Below are 12016 nucleotides of genomic sequence, written 5' to 3' on the forward strand. Positions count from 1 at the left end.
ACCGGGCTGTGAATATCGGAAGAAGTTCGAATTATTAAAAGAAGAAGCTCTTGAAATCCAGTTTGACTTTTTAAACACACATAATAATCCTTCACCTTGGAGCTGAGAAAGCTGCTTTGACATATCTGTAAATTAGGGTGAGCTAGACACAACATAATGGAAAGCTTTCTGCAAAACATGAAATCCCCCCTTGCTAGACATTCATGGATTAAAAAAAGCCTCTGATCTTAGTGGCCCGAAACAGCGTAGCCCCCAATGTCTCCATAGTTCCTAGACAAAGATAACTGAACTGCTGGCTAAAGCCCTACATTTCTCTGATCCCTGGTGATCACAACCCGCTACTCTAAAGGGTCCAAAGTAGATAACGTCAGTCGAGGTACTGCTACATATGTCAGTCTCCCCTTTAAGAGGCACTACAATAACAATTGCAAAACTCGATAAAATGTATTACACAGGAAACACAACAGGTAGACTACACATCAAATACACACTCTGACCAAACTGACCAACCTAAATCACTCACTCATTCTATGTCGTACACACACACACACACACACACTGTGGACCTGCCGTAGGCCTAATCTATTATAGTGGAAGCAGATTATCTATTTGACCTTTTGTTTAAGGTGTTTATGGAACCTTATTATAGAGAGGTCCTCCCTGCTCTGAATGAAAGGATTAACTTTCTTACAGAAGCACAACATGCCTCTCTATCTCCACGCCGTGTCTATGTGTGTTGTTGACCGTATTCTCTCATTGATGTTGAATTAATGTCTATCTTCCAGCTGGCGTTACTCTCTCGGCCCCGTCAGGATGCCACTGACCATCAGTCTCTTAAATAACGACAGTCATGGCTGTGGAAACCGGGGGAAAAGACACTGCAGGTAGACTCGCAGGTGGAGAAAGACGGAGAGTTGGGGTGCTGAGATAATCAGCTCGTGTCCTAACTAAATAGGGCTTATGGCAGAGGAGGCGTTGTTTAATAAGGACTTAAAGAGCTTGTACAGGTAGACAGACCTGCATGTGTGTGAGAGACAGAAATAGAAATAGTATACTGCGGTAGACCACTCATAAACTGAAAAATATTATGAAAGACGTAGAATAAGCTCAAAATACTCATGAACGTGTTTCTCATACTTCTGTATTTCAAACGGTCATTAAATAAGACATGTAATATAAATACAAGAGTTACTTTTTTGTAATTGAGATTTGTAACTTCCTGCTTCAGACAACCACCAACAGATCCTCTTCAATTATAATTATGCATATGTATATTTAAGTAAGTCCTTTTTTTTTACTTCTCACCTTCTTAGAGTTTATCACAACCTACGTATCCAACTCCCAGTGGAGTTTGTGTATCCTCTTTTACGGAATTGGCTTCATCAACAGCACACAAATCTCATGAGCTAGAGACACACACACGGGCCGGTTCGCTTTTTATCTTTTAAACATGTTTATACAAGCTGGGATCAGATTACCAAATGAGGTCTCGTACGGTTATTCTATAACAATATAAACTTCATCGTTAGCTTTGTTTGTCTTTGTGCTATATAAGAAAGCTATATGCATTTAAACCTACATATACATGTTTTAATTTGAACTAATTGCTAATTGGATGTAACCCTTGAATTAAAAATTCAAGAGTGCAGTGAAAAGAAAGAGAGGGATATGTTAATTTTACAGCTTTTGTGTTAAATCGCTGTGTTTTTCATGCAGTATATTTTCCTGCAGATTCATTTGATCTCTCTGTGCCGCTACAAACGTATACAGAATGTACTGAAGCACACTGGGCGCTGTAAAATGTGGCCCACATATCTGTTACTAGATGATCAGCTGACAAGTTTAGCAGAGGCCGATCCCTGCTAACCTTCAGCTCTGTCTGCTGATGACAGATGGATTGTTTGGATTCAGCCCTCTGCCTTCTCCTCAGGGCTCTCCCTCACTCAGTCCGCTCATCCCACTAACAGGGGGGATTATTTTTTACCTGCATTTGAATGTGTCCACTTCTGTTTTCCCCCTTTGTGTGTAACACCTGGGTAAGATTTGTTTTTCTTTAGGGAATTAACTTGATAAACCGGTAGCTTTGTGCTTTGTTTTGCTTTATCCTTTTTTTTTCTCCTTTTATTTCCATTCAGAGAAGTTGGAAGTAGCTAATTCAAGGAAGCGTTGGACCGAGCGGGAGGTCAGTCACTGAGCTGAAGAGGGAGACGACAGGAGCATTTGGGAGAAGAGGAGGAAGAAGGAACCATGGGTGTGCAAAAGGAAGACGTGGAAAAGTTCCTCAAGGAGAACCCTGCATTTGCTAAACAGTACTTTGACAAGAAGATGAGCCCTGCCTCCATGTCAAAGGTGTCAGGACTCCCAGACAAACAGATCGACTTCAGCCAGTTCAAGGACCTCACTCAGGTAAATTTCATTGTTTCACTTCTTGTTGACCAAACATTGCCATAGGTGAGCAGCCAGAGTTACCCCACAGAAAGCTGTCCATATATGATAAAACCTTTGCAAACGTCTACACTTATAAGGAAGGTCCTAATCATCTCTCCTGAAAACAAATTCTAAAAAATGTGTCAATTTCTTGCTCCGTTTCAAGCTCGAAGAAAGCCAAATCATGTATGACCTGATCAAAGACATGCAGGAGAACATCAACGTGGAAAAGGTGGTCTTCAAGATCCTGAAGAGAATCAGTGCGCTCATCCACGCGGACCGCTGCAGCCTGTTCATGTACCGCCAGCGGAACGGCATCGGAGAGCTCGCCACCAGGCTCTTCAATGTCAACATGGAGGCAGAACTGAACGACTGTGTCGTGCCACCGGACTCTGAGATCGTCTATCCGCTGGACATGGGAATAGTCGGCCACGTGGCCCTCACCAAGAAGACTGTCAATGTGAAAGATGTCACGGAGGTTAGTGGGGAGTGGGAAGAAATGCATTGATGACCAGTAAACTAATTAGAATGATGAAGTTCTATCTGGATGGGGTGCAGATGTTTAGCTTGTCTGCACTGTTGTTCGTCACGTCATTCATGACACTACCACCAGATGGCACCACAGCCGTTCATTTTTAAATCCTACACGGTTTTAACTAGTAATTAAATGTTTATCTTTTTAACAATTACATCTTAATCGCATAGCAAGCAGGTCTGCTTCTGAATGCGATTGCAGTTATTGATGCGATTAACTCATTAATTAAATGTGACTCAGCCAACCCGCCCTTTAAGAGGAGGTTCTGCTGTTTTGGGCCATTTTGAAAATGGATGAAATTAGATTTGTCTATGATTTTTATATCAACTAGTAGACGTACACGATCAAAACTCAAAAGTAATCCCAGTGAAACAGATATAGATCAAACCTAAAAATAGCATGTTGCAGATGGACAAGCATTGATAGTTCAAATTGGAAAAAGACTGAATTGTTCATCTCATGTGGGGCATGATTTTAATTTCATAGAATAAAAAAAGCAACCTTCAGATGATATTTTGTTGAATGAAGCTAAAAACCTTTTTGACTTTTGGTGATGCAAACAGAGGGACTGCATCCCACATTCCCCATTATAGAAATAAGCTAAACAATAGATGCCATCTAGAAATAAAACTATATTCTCTAATGCAGCTATAATTTGTAAGGTGGTTATCAATGAAGCACTGGTGTAAAAAGCGCTGTAGTGGGCAGCCCAGCTTTAAAACATAGTGTGTGTAGCTTCAGCATCCATTCCTCTGTTTATGAAGTACAAATTACACAATGTTTTGGTGTATTATGATTATTATACCATTTTTTTGACAATATTCAATACATACTGTATGTCCTGACTGAATCTGTATGTTTTTAACTAATGATGTGTGCAGACAAGTAAAGGAAGAGTTAGTGACACGTATCTATGAGAGTGTAAATCCCCTTGTCAGACATAATCCATTTATTTCCAGATCCCATCAGCCTCTTCTCTAGCTGTGGATTAGACGCCTCTGGCATTTAGTCAGCAGGAATCTAAAACAGATCAAAACAAGCTCACTTTACACTGCCTCCATACAGACTAAACTACACACTAAATATGTATTTTGCCCATTTGAATTAAGTGCTGCGGTTTCATAATGAAATCCCCTTGATAATCAAGCAGTGGGAAACAGCCGGTTGGTCCTATCGTGGGACATTTTGCTTTTGTAAATCATGTTAAAAAAACAAACATCTTCCAGTTCAGTGTAGGGATTTTAGATACTTTTCCAAAGAGATTATTGTCAAATGATTTGTCTCTTGGACTAGGTTCACAATAATGGTCTTATCTACTCATGGCGCTATACTCTACAATATACTAAATGAAAATGACATCATTTACATCAATTTGGAGCACATTTACTGCATAATCTATGCGCTATTAAACTCATTTTGTACCAAATTTCTCTTTCAAAGCATTTTTTTTTAATGTTCGCAGTAAACGTAATGAAAGCAAGAAATGATAAGCCTTGCAAGTATACTTAACATTTACTCAAAACACGTGTTTTCTGTCTTCTAGAACCAGCATTTCAGCTCATTTGTCGACGACCTCACAGAATACAAGACCCGGAACATTCTGGCTACGCCCATCCTCAACGGCAAAGACATGGTGGCCGTGATCATGGCTCTGAACAAGACCACAGGACCACATTTCACTGCTGACGATGAGGACGTGAGTCCCGACCACACAAGCCACCACACGCGACGCACACACAGCTAAAGCACATATAAACTCAGAGCAGAGCAGTTGGACGTTCAGAGGCCAAATCGTAGTTTCTTTGAGACGCGATATTGAATAGAATTTAATTTATTTGTGCTCAAATTGTGATTATAAGTTTTAAAGACAACTGCCATCAGTGTATCACTGCAGCGGGTAGGGAATCCCCTCCGGGCTGACTGGTAGATCACTAAGGTCTTTACGAGTAGGACCAGTGTGTGTTCAGTATACGTTAGGTCATTAATCCCAATTAGCAGCAAACTAAGCTTCAAAATGGAAATAAGCTTGAGGTGGTCAAGTGCGTTATGGACTTAGATCTACAGCAGGTTAATGACTTTACTAACAGCACGTAACGTTAAGACAGCGTATGAAATCATAAGCAAACATACATAAAGTTCAGCACAATATATTATTTGTAGTTTTATTTGCCAGGGTTGCTATCTGCCTTAATATCATAATGACCTACCTTTAAATTAACCCACTAAAAGGCCGTGGCCTTTAATTAAATCTCAAAAATGTACTTAATTTTAGATTCTTAGCTATGAAAATAGTCTAATAGTAACATAGAAAGCAAAGGAGAAGGAAGAGTAAAAAGGTAAGAGTGGATCTGTCAAAGAACGACTGTAAATCACAACACATTTCATGTGTCTCAGTTTTGTCGCAATCACACTGTGATGTTCATACTTTACTTACGTTTATTATAAATAGTCAGTCAATTATTTTGCTATGCATCAAAGCACATATACTGGTTTCATCAACACATTATTGCACATTATTTACTAGCACATTATTTCCTTTACGTTATCCTTTTCTCTTGTTTGTCCGTTTAGCTTTTTTTAAAGTATCTGAAAATTGCCACGTTGAACTTGAAGATCTACCACCTGAGTTACCTCCACAGCTGCGAGACCCGCAAAGGACAGGTGAAGGATGTTAACCTGCACATATTTGAATAGAAGTCAGGAGTTTGGCTTTTCATTCTATACTCAAATACAGAATGACTGCATCCACACTGCATGAACTGACTGCTGTGTGTGTGTGTGTGTGTGTGCAACGTTTCTCTAGCTGCTGCTCTGGTCGGCCAACAAGGTATTTGAAGAGCTGACAGACATCGAGCGACAGTTTCACAAAGCCTTGTACACAGTCCGAGCCTACCTCAACTGTGACCGCTACTCTGTCGGTTTACTAGACATGACAAAGGAGAAGGTACTGTGTCTTTCTCCGTCTTTGCCTGTATCATCCCACGTTTTGAGCTCATGCATTTGTTACCAGGAAGTGTTGACTGCATTCTTGTGTCCGTCTTCCCTCTAGGAGTTCTTTGATATTTGGCCAGTGCTGATGGGAGAGCAGGCACCTTACTCTGGCCCCGTCACTCCTGATGGCAGGGTACATTCCCTTTATTTCATTTATCTAACATTATTATCAACACTCTGCTTGGCAGTAGAGATGTCGTCCTTGTTCTTTTTCCAGTTGTAGCTGTTTTAAACCTAATATGTGTTTGTTTTTTTACTCCAGGAGGTAATTTTCTACAAAGTGATTGATTATATACTACACGGAAAAGAAGACATCAAAGTAATACCGTAAGTAAATCTTTTGGCTTTAGTCTGAATATTGATTCAAAATGTGGTCATGGATTAATTAATATGACAACAAAATACCAACAAATCAGCGTTAGTTATTTGAAGTCATCTACAGAACTAGCAACATTTTGGGGAACAGGGCTTGAAGTCAACGTGGTATATTTAACTACCATGTTAGAAACCTGATTAGCACATCAGACAGCAGAGTGTCGGTAGCCTTAACTTAGTCGTATCTGCTAACTTGTGTACTTGTTCGTGCGTCACACAGCAATCCGACTCCGGACCATTGGGCCTTGTGTAGTGGCCTGCCTACGTATGTAGCTGAGAGCGGTTTTGTGAGTTTCTTTTCATTACATTACTACAAGCTGTTGAGTCATTTAGAAACCCAAATGAATGTACTTTAGCACATCTTCCACCTCCATCAATCTGTTTTATTTCTGCTCCTCAGATTTGTAACATTATGAATACAGCTGCTGACGAGATGTTCAAGTTTCAGGTAAGAGACCTCAGAGGGCTAAGCTCAGCTTTAAGGTAAAAGAGAAGAACAAATTATTCCAAGGAAATTCAGAGTTGTTCACATAGTATCACACGCGTTTGCTTGTTTCAGACGGAGCCACTCGACAGCAGTGGTTGGACCATTAAAAATGTTCTCTCGCTGCCGATCGTCAACAAAAAAGAAGAGATCGTTGGCGTGGCCACTTTTTACAACAGAAAAGACGGAAAGCCTTTTGACGATCAGGATGAGCAGCTCATGGAGGTATATTAACGCTGAATTCTGTCACATAATTAAATGCTTTTTTGGAGATTTCTGTACACATTGAATAGTTCTGCATCATCTTGTCGCTCACTATTGATGAAATACCCAATGATGCAGTTTTTTAAAATCAGAAACTGTGATACAGCTTTTCCTGACATGGTTAAGAAAATGTCTCGCCGGCAATTTAATTTGGACTGGTCTGTGAAATACGCGATCCCTTTTCCTCAGGCTTTGACCCAGTTCCTGGGCTGGTCTGTTTTGAACACGGACACTTACGACAAGATGAACAAGCTGGAGAATCGGAAAGACATTGCTCAAGACATGGTGCTCTACCATATCAAATGTCAGGATGATGAGATCCAGAATGTCCTGGTCAGTACTCTGTACTTTTTCTATTTATTTCAAAGTTGGCCCATCATAAGGACACAGAAACGGTTCAGCATCCATGTAACACACTTTCTTTTCAGCATGACTATCTCTCTACTTTTGCTATTTAGTCAATTACAGCCACAACGTTTTTCTCATTTCTCCCAGAACACCAGAGAGGTCTATGGCCGTGAACCCAGAGATTGTGAAGAGGAGGAGCTCCTAGATATCCTGGTAACACTGACATTTGTGCACTAAATGGCACCTAATCTTTAGAAGAGGTGCCAAATTGATACTTCCTTAAAATAATTTGTCCGTTTTTCTCATATTCAAGCAGGGATGTTTTTACCTGACTCTGCTTTTGTTATGTTTTATTCCCATCTTAGAAAAAAGAACTACCTCCACTTATTAAGAAGTTTGAGATCTACGAATTCCACTTTTCGGATTTCAACTGCACAGAGATGGATCTGGTTAAGTGCGCGGTCCAGATGTACTACGAGGTCGGGGTGGTCAAGAAGTTCCAGGTCCCTCAAGAGGTGATCTAGACATGCATGCAACATTATTATGCTGTATTATAAAACACCAAGCTCGTGAATTAATCAGTTCTCTCCACTCAGGCGCTGGTTCGGTTCATTTACTCACTCAGTAAAGGCTACAGAAAAATCACCTACCACAACTGGCGTCATGGCTTCAACGTGGGACAGACCATGTTTACGCTCTTAACGGTAGCGTTATTATTTAATATCATGTTCTACTCTATTTACAACACAAGTTTCTGCAAGTAGTTTACAGTCCATATCAATGGCTGAGGCCTTAAAATCTATCTGAAAAATGTGTATTTTCTTTGTTTTAACCACTTCGTGTGTGTCTCTGTGTGCTCAGACGGGAATGCTGAAGCGGTACTACACTGACTTGGAGGTAATGGCCATGATAACTGCAGGCTTCCTCCATGATCTGGATCACAGAGGGACCAACAATCTGTACCAAGTCAAGTAAGCTGTTCAATACTTTTTAATTTCTTAGTAGAAAAAAAAAGAATCCTTCCGATACACTATCTAAAACTGTATCCATAGCTGCGCACACAATTCAGTTAAACCTTATTTAACACACATGCCAAATAAAAATATAAATATGCTGTATATATATATAATATATAAATAAAAGCCACAAAGTCATGTGCTATGTCAATGCTGAAGCCTTCAACTTGAAACTGATACGCCAACAGATCTGGCAACCCTCTGGCCAAGCTGCATGGCTCCTCCATCTTGGAACGACACCACCTAGAGATGGGGAAGTTCCTCTTGGCTGACGAGGTGAGAAAGGAGAGGTGAAGTAGACTTGTACGTTACTGAAATCTCTTCCTTGTCTCATCAGTGGCCAACTATGACCGATGCCCATCTCTCTCATCTCTTCTGCAGTCACTGAATATCTACCAGAACCTTCACAGGCGACAGATAGACCATGTGATTCATCTAACCGACATCGCCATCATCGCCACTGACCTGGCTCTTTATTTCAAGTCAGCACAATCTCTCCTTGACTCACTCTACTTGTTTTGTACTTTCTCTCCTCTTTACTCTGTAAAAATACATGAAGATCGATGGTAAACTAGCTCCTCTCCTCTTATCTTGTTAGGAAAAGAACCATGTTCCAGAAGATCGTAGACCTTTCACACACATATGAGGACGAAAAGAAGTGGGTCGAATTCATGTCTCTAGAAACAACCAGAAAAGAAATCGTCATGTGAGTACAACGAGCATGTACAATGTTCTTTGTTTGTTTTACATTTTTGGATCTTCTAAATCTTTTCTTTTTTGTTTCAGGGCTATGATGATGACCGCATGTGACTTGTCAGCCATCGCCAAGCCTTGGGAGGTACAGAGCAAGGTGAGAAGCACAAAGATGTAATAAATCAGTGTCTCACTGAATGTTTGTGATCTGCTTTTCTACTGACTGTGTATTTCTCTGTGTTTCTTTCAGGTTGCCTTGTCTGTAGCAGCAGAGTTTTGGGAGCAGGGTGACCTGGAGAGGACGGTACTGGAGCAGCAACCTATTGTGAGTTGACAAACTGTTATGTTTATATTTGTATCTGTGGTAAAAATGTGCATATGTGAAAGCACATGTTGGTATTAGTAAATAACTGTACATGTAGGCTATCTGTGGTGTGGAATTATTACTCTCATTCACTTAATTTGCTTCGTTTTTTTTACATTAACTTGAAATTTTAAACATTAACTCACAAGAGGGAATATAAAGTTCTCAGGAAAAAATGGTTGACGTCAATGTTGTTAATGTTAATATGTTAATATAATTTTTTTGTGAAGTGACTCGAACACTTTCTGTCCCTCCCACCAGCCCATGATGGACAGGAACAAGTCAGCAGAACTACCAAAGCTACAGTGTGGTTTTATTGACTTTGTCTGCACGTTTGTCTATAAGGTAATTTTTCATATTGCATTTTAGCTGATTACGTGGGTTTTTTTCAGTTTCCTTAAAGCAAATCCTCTATTTAGTATATATTTGGAGGTTTCCTGTTCTATCTTTTGTGTTATTTTGTACATAAACCTTCTGCCAAAATAAAAGCAAAGCCGCTCACTTATTTTCAGTGGAGCATCAACGACCTCAATTTGTTCCCTTTTCTTCTCAGGAGTTTGCACGCTTCCACCCACAAGTCCAGCCCATGTTTGATGGCATCCTGAATAACAGGAGGGAGTGGAATGCTAAAAAAGAAGAGTATGAGGCGAAACTCAAAGCCATAGAGGATGAGAAGGCTGCTAAAGACGGTGGCAGTAAAGGTGCAGTAAAACTGTGCAATGTATTAGAACTGCTACCATGACATTTGCCCAATTTTAGTCATTTCAACACTGAAGCTAAAATGGTCAAATTGGTTGTTAGTTTGAATACTGAAATTGGCCAAAGGACCAAAAAAAAGGCCAATTATGTTGCTGATCCACAAATATATTGACTCTCCCTTTGATATGTCTTTGTCTATCAGCTCCTGCAAACAGTGGTGGAGGCTCAAAGACCTGCTCTATGTGCTAAAAGGTCAAAAAGCCGGAGTGCACACAGACGGCTCATGACGGACTGACTCCAGAATTACCTGAGCATCACAGCCAGCCAGACAGTCAGTCTCACCGCCATGAAAAGAAATGCAATAAAGTCATAAAGACGGGTACGAGAGTGAATGGACAGTGCTGTAGTATTTCTCCAGATAAACTGGTTCTGATCAGAAAAGGAAAAACCTGAACAAGCAGAGATTCCTCACCAAGAAGAGACGTTTTGTCTTTAAGGGACACTAACCAGGTGAGCCAAACATGTAATTCAGAGCAAAGCAGGACACCTTCTACTTTAATTAAATATGAATCCCAGGTTTTTACTCATCCTCATACAACATCAGCTTCCTTGTATTCTGAGGATTAACGCTAGTTCAGAGGGTGCAAAGATGCTGTGTGTGCTTGTTTGTTTGTTGTGGGACAACATTTTATATTTCTTTGTACGATTTCTTTAATTTAGCTATTAAGCACAGCAAAAATGAGAGGATGACATTTGTACATACATCTGTGTAGTAACTGATACCCATATGCAGTACGTAATATGTCAGAGCGAACACATTGTCCAAGTAATTCTTCACTGCAAAGCCCGAGACACTTGTAGAGTCTTTATTGTCTCTATTGTACATTAATGTAAGATTCATTTAGGGGTTCAGAATGTAAATTCAGTTAATGGGTGGATAGAAATATATTTTAATTACTGTACATATATTTCAAAAATGATAATTCCATGTTCACTCCTTCCAGTCACTTACCATTTACAAATGAGAGTTTGTTTACCTTGATTGCAGAGAGCCAAAGGTAGATAACAAGCTCGGGACTGCGGCAGTAAATGTATATTTACTTGAGGAGAGAGATGCGGAATATAAATGTTGCTTTACTGTCTGCAAACAAGCCTTTAGTTGCTTAATCATGATGCCTTCATACTGTACATACATCTGAGAGAGTAGCTGAGAATGTTATATTTTATGAAGATACAAATGTCTTTTTAAATAAGAGCATATTAAATCTTAAAATTAGTTGGTTCCAGATCAGATTAACTTTGCTATGACCTGAATGACTGGACCTCAATGGCTATTCTATTTGTTAAGCCATTTCTCTCCAACTGGTGCAAAACGTTACCACTTATTAATCCCTGATGGGAAATCCATCTTCTGCACTGGTCCCATCCTAAATAGGACTGCTGTGAGGTAACCTTGCAAACCTTTTATCCCATCATGCATCTTCAAAACCAATTTCTGCAGACTTCTAGAGCTGATTGAGACAAAAGAACAACTTCTTGTAATAACTTGTACATACTTCGTTCGTCCCTGTAAATACATTAAAAAAAAATATTTTTCCAGTTGAAATAGAGATGCTTATTTTTAAATAGTGAAAGTGTGTGATTTATAAGCGCCGGCAAATGACTCATCAATCATTTCTCAGTCCCTTATTAAGTGATTGACATATGGTTTTATCATGCTAGCCTCAATTTACTGATGTACAGGAATCGCATACAGATGTTTATGTATCAGAGATCACCATGTTATATTAGGCAATAAATGTCCCTTAATACGCGGCAAA

At 39.8% G+C, this 12016-nt stretch overlaps 1 protein-coding gene across 1 annotated transcript; it reads left to right on the forward strand.

Annotated features, from left to right (window-relative positions):
* Positions 1-2247: 2247 nt before the first annotated feature.
* On the forward strand, positions 2248-10483 carry LOC306710637 (rod cGMP-specific 3',5'-cyclic phosphodiesterase subunit beta-like; the record flags this gene model as incomplete). Its single annotated transcript, XM_079179279.1, has 23 exons — positions 2248-2406; positions 2594-2905; positions 4506-4658; positions 5534-5623; positions 5766-5906; positions 6012-6086; positions 6216-6280; positions 6549-6615; positions 6729-6776; positions 6888-7037; positions 7266-7409; positions 7572-7637; positions 7790-7939; positions 8021-8128; positions 8286-8395; positions 8629-8716; positions 8822-8922; positions 9039-9146; positions 9227-9290; positions 9384-9458; positions 9759-9842; positions 10051-10211; positions 10399-10483. 23 exons carry the CDS (start codon positions 2248-2250, stop codon positions 10481-10483), a joined length of 2604 nt encoding a protein of 867 aa, XP_079035405.1.
* Between the last annotated feature and the right edge of the window lie 1533 nt (positions 10484-12016).

This window comes from Pholis gunnellus (genome assembly GCF_910591455.1).
Source record: "Pholis gunnellus genome assembly, chromosome: 18".
Taxonomy (NCBI): domain Eukaryota; kingdom Metazoa; phylum Chordata; class Actinopteri; order Perciformes; family Pholidae; genus Pholis; species Pholis gunnellus.